Raw genomic sequence first — 5064 nt, 5'->3', positions numbered from 1 at the left:
CAAAACTCTTTGTATCCGGTTTTGTTTGCGGACCGAAAAATAGCCGCATAGTCCCGAATATGCTGTTATGCGGTCCGCGTTTGACGTGCTTTGACTGCGCGGCCGTTTTTGGACCCCTAAAACGCGTTTGGGGTGGCCTAAATAGGCCACTATGGGATAAGTGGTTTGGGGATCTGCTAGGGATGCTCTAATATATATACTCGTCGATCACACCAGGATGGGATCTCATCGGCGCGTGAGGCATACCACATACCAGCAAACTTGTTTTTTATGCCCTACATTAGCGAGGTTGCGTGCTGCGGAATGCTGATCCGCTCTTAAGTTTAGCTGCATTACCCCGCGCATAACTAGACGAGATTAGAGTGAACACGGAGAACAAAACACAATAAGCAATATGGGATCCGTATCAGCACTACCAGTGGTAGAATCCTGCCTCGTAGCGCCGAGTGACGAGACGCCGCGGCGAGGGCTGTGGCTCTCCCCGCTGGACCTGGTCCTGGCCACTCGAGGTCACACCCCGCTCGTCCACGTCTATGGTGCCAGCGACGTCGCCGGCTTCTTTGACGTGGCCAGGCTCAAGGAGTCCATGGCGAAGGCGCTGGTGCCCTTCTACCCGCTCGCCGGCCGCCTCGGCGCGGATTCCGACGGCCGCGTCCAGATCGACTGCAACGCGGAGGGCGCGCTCTTCGTGGTCGCCCGCTCCGAACACACCGTCGACGACTTCAGCGACCCGTCCCCGTCACCGGAGCTAACCAAGCTCTTCGCTCCTCGCGTTCAACCGCCATCCGTTATGTTGGCCATACAGGTGAGATGATAGAGAGTTCGCTAGGTCGTTGATTAAGATTCCGTTATGTTGGCCGGTTGATCTGGATGCGCGCGCGCAGGTGACCTTCTTGAGGTGTGGCGGTGTGGTGTTTGGGACAGCGGTGCACCACGCCATCGTAGACGGCTCCAGCATGTTCCACTTCACCCGGACGTGGGCGAGCTACTGCAGGTACGGTGACGGCGCCGCCGTAGCAGAGGCGCCCCCGTGCCACGACCGTGCCCTCCTGCGCGCCCGCTCCCCGCCCTTCATCCACCCGGAGACCATCCCCATGTTCTGCAGCAACCTGACCATGCACGACTCGCCAGCCACATCCGTCCTCGGGACAGAGGTCTTCACCATCTCCGGTGAGCAGCTACATGCCCTCAAGCGCCACTGTGATGGCGCCAGCACGTTCTGCTCCGTGAGCGCCATGGTGTGCCGGTGCGTGTGCGTGGCCCGCGAGCTGGACCTGGACGCCACCACGCGCATGAACTTCCCCGTGGACATCAGGCGCCGCCTCACGCCGCCTCTCCCGGACGGCTACTTCGGCAACGGGGTCGTCAACGTGTTCGCCACCGCGTCCGTGAAGGACGTGGTGTCGGGGACGCTGGCCTCCGTCGCCTTCCGAGTTAAAGCCACGACGGAGCGGCTCAACGACGACGACGTGCTGAGATCGGCGGTGGACTACTTCGAGACGACGGCGGAGAAAGGCATGCGGGCGGCGGAGGACAGAGGGAACCTGCCGGAGACGGAGCTAAGGATGAACAGCTGGTTCCACATGCCCATGTACGACACCGACTTCGGGTGGGGGAAGCCGCGCATGACAACGCGGGCGGAGGCCGTGCGCGGCGGGTGGGTGTACCTGCTGGCAGCAGGTGGCGGCGGCGCGCGGGTGCTCCTCTCCTTGGAGGCGGCTACTCTCAGGAAGTTCGACGTTGTTTTACGCCGAGTTCTAGCCAGCGAACGTGCTAGACTGTGACGACCAAATTGCTTTGCTCCCGCCTCCCGCGCGCTTGTCATTTCTATTGCGCACGACACAATGTCATGGCTTTTGCTTCAGTCCCTCGATATCCCTTCGTGGGCCAACATATCCCTCAAACTCTTCGCTTCCTGATCCGCCCGTCTCTACCTAGCTAGCATGCAGTCCCATGATGGTAGCTCCATCCAGGCGTTTTTCGTTTCATCTTCTACCTTACCTTATCTCTATATAAGAGATTTCTTAGTCTCGAAATCTTATACTACTATGTAAATCGTAACCATCCACCAAAAACATCATAATCTTTCTCGGAGGAAGAACATGTACGTAGTATACCAAAGGGTTACTCTAACTATAGCCGGATAGATCGATGGGGTGCTGCGATCAATTCAGAAATGTGCAGACCAAGGAGTATGCGCGCAATTGGCCATTCTGGCGATAAAGTGTGCATTATTTGTTGTATATTTAAATAATTATTGTGTGAACAACCTGCAAAAATTTGCATTGACAAAGGTAGTTGGCGTGGAACGCAGCGAATTTAAAGGCAACGGTACCTACCGGTATCACATCTACCGTCCACTCTCTGCTTTGATATTAGTGAGCCTTTTGACATTTATCTAATATAAAACTAATAATTAAAACACAAGTGAAACTTTTATGAAACTAAAGTGATACATGAAAAAAAATATGAAACTGTCTGGCAAAAAGTGAAACTGATGACATCATTGCTGATGTCACTACAGTTTGTTTCACAAATATATTCGTGTTTCAGTTATGTTATAATTATTTTTTAAATTTATTTCACAATTTTGTGAAAAAAAGTCAGCACATGGCTGACGTCATTGCTGGCGTCACTCCGGTAGGTGTCGTTGCCTGTAAAAAGAGGTTTTCGAGTTGGCGTGTTGCTGTGACCACGAGGCAGCTATACTATAAATCTGAATTTATAGTATTTTAAACTCAGATATATACTAATTATACATATCGCATGCTCCGCGCTTAACATTAAAAATGAAGTGGTTCTCTTGGCTGTTTATGTTAGAAGATAATATTATATAATACAATGAGCAGGTGGGGGCAGAAACCGATCATAGGGAATCTTTCAACCTCCCACTTCATTCTTTTTTAGATTTCCATTTTTTCCCTTTTTTGATATTTTGATTTTCTTAATTGGGCTGATGAGTGGGAGTCAGTTCACATCCGCAATTTTGGTTCTGATAAATGGGTCTCGCGTGTCTGTTTTCATGTTAAATTGGGGATCAATATACCATTAGTGTCTTGCAAGAAAAACCTCCACAAAATATGGTAGATTTCTATCCCCATAATCAAAAGTGACATCATTTTCTAAATTTAGCTATAAAAATCATTATTTTATGGTAACAACTATTAGCTCCCTCACTGCCGCCTTGACGAGGTACTGCCTTGTGCTACCGCATGCTCCACCAAGGACAAGATTTGTGTGTCCTGCTTCGACTTGATCTATCGAGCCCAGCATGTATCGTCCCAACGTGTGTTCGATGTCGCCGTTGTGGAGGGCCAACGGAGTTTTCTCAGTCACCGAGGTGAACAACCGAGCAGAACGTTTCGGCGGTGGACGTCATCATGTCCGACCGGAAGCTTCAGGGCAACGGACTTGGGAGGTACGGGGATATTGTGTAGAGCAGTAGGTGACCCACTATAGTGGTCGCCGAGATAGCGAATGAGGAGAAGCGGAATCGGCCAAATGGGTGAGATACAGGTTGTTGGAGGATGTCTGCCTCATCAGCCGGGGGAAGGGGGAGTGGATAGCAAACCGATGCCTGCACCTGTAAGTCATGGGAATCTCTCCGGTCATAAAACCCGAATCCCGGGTCCCGAACCCAAAGTTCTCGATCACAAACCTGTATTTTCCGAACATGAAAAACCCGTGCACCTATTCGGGAAGATGGTTGGAATGCCTGAATTTATTTACGAATTTTGGGCCAGTAGTCTTGGCACCGAAATATCCCGAGGAGCCCCTCAGCATTTAGAATTTAGAAAGCCCAAGTGGAGCGAGGTGGAGTAACCGCATGACTACCAGTACCACGAGCACACTACGCACAACCCCTCCTCCACTCTCCCCACTCCCCGTCTCACCCGAACCCCCACCCAGCCGCCGCTGCTCGCTAGAACATCACTCGCCGCCGCTCCGCCCAACCTCACCCGTCGTGGCTCGCCACTGTCCACTGTTTTAGTCGTCGCTCCGCCGCTCACCTGATCGAACATCACCTGTTGTTTCTCTCCCCAACCTCACAAGTCGCTGCTCTCCACTGCCCATCGGTGTATGCCACCGCTCGCAACTATCGATTGCCGCCGCCTCCTCGTCAACACCTCCCAGATGTCCTCAACACTCGACAGGACGCCTCCGCCCTCCATCTTCCTCGCCTCGTTGTTGAGATTGGAGATCGACAAGCTGCACCTCGTCGTCGCGTGCGTCAGTTGAAGGGCGTAAGTCCTTTTTCCTATTCTTTCTCCTATCTACCGATGCACCGATTGGCACTATCTTTATTGATGAGAATTGGATTCTGCATAAGAATATCATCAATTTCTTCTAGGTGAAAGGGCACAAGGCGGAGACATTGGGAAGAACTTGATCAGATGCATGGTTGAATGGGGTATGGAGAGAGTAATGAATGTTATTGTTGATATTGTTAGTGCCAATGACAGTGGTATTGTGTATTTGAGGAGGCATTTCAACAAGTCAACTTCCAACATTGCAAAGGGCAAGTATTTGTACGTGAGGTGTGCTGCCCACATTGTCAACCTCATTGTGCAAGATGGCCTGAAGGAAGTGAACATGTCAATCAAACGTGTTAGAGTTGTTGCCCGATATATTAGGAATGGTGGATCAAGGATTGGGAAATTCAAGGAAATTGTTATTGAAGAGAGAGTAGATGCCAAGTCATTTCTAAGGATTGATATTCCAACCAGATGGAACTCCAGTTTTCTCATGCTCGAAAGCTGCAAATGTGTATGAGAAAGTGTTCACGACGAGGTTTAGGGTTTAGGGTAATTGAAGAAAGTTTTGGACAGGAAAAAAGATTGCTAGTTTGGGCATCAGTTAGCACATGTGTGAATGACCTCTTTGAAGAATATACAAAGTTGTATGATCCAGCTGAAGTAACAACTAAAGTAGAATATTCAACAACATCAAAGGGAGGTTGTGGAGGCATGCTTAAGGATGTTATTGCAAAGAAGTTGAAGATTAACAATGGGGCAAGCATCAACTCCAAGTCAGAACTTGAGAAGTATCAAGTTGAAGATACCG

The 5064-nt window shown here is 50.4% G+C and overlaps 1 protein-coding gene across 1 annotated transcript; it reads left to right on the top strand.

Annotated features, from left to right (window-relative positions):
* The first annotated feature begins 260 nt into the window (after nucleotides 1-260).
* LOC127313857 (hydroxycinnamoyltransferase 4-like) lies at nucleotides 261-1825 on the top strand. Its single transcript, XM_051344327.2, has 2 exons — nucleotides 261-805; nucleotides 885-1825. Exons 1-2 carry the CDS (start codon nucleotides 395-397, stop codon nucleotides 1782-1784), a joined length of 1311 nt encoding a protein of 436 aa, XP_051200287.1. The 5' UTR covers nucleotides 261-394; the 3' UTR covers nucleotides 1785-1825.
* Nucleotides 1826-5064: the final 3239 nt, after the last annotated feature.

Source organism: Lolium perenne, chromosome 7 (genome assembly GCF_019359855.2).
Source record: "Lolium perenne isolate Kyuss_39 chromosome 7, Kyuss_2.0, whole genome shotgun sequence".
Taxonomy (NCBI): Eukaryota; Viridiplantae; Streptophyta; class Magnoliopsida; order Poales; family Poaceae; genus Lolium; species Lolium perenne.
The sequence above is the reverse complement of the archived record's forward strand: the minus strand, read 5'-3'. Positions and strand labels throughout refer to the sequence as shown.

What these genes read in the sequence shown, in the direction of transcription:
- LOC127313857 (XM_051344327.2), top strand. Translation starts at nt 395, where the DNA reads ATGGGATCCGTATCAGCACTACCAGTGGTAGAATCCTGCCTCGTAGCG. An exon ending in CCGTTATGTTGGCCATACAG is followed by an intron (nt 806 to 884) that starts GTGAGATGATAG and finishes GCGCGCGCGCAG; the next exon opens with GTGACCTTCTTGAGGTGTGG.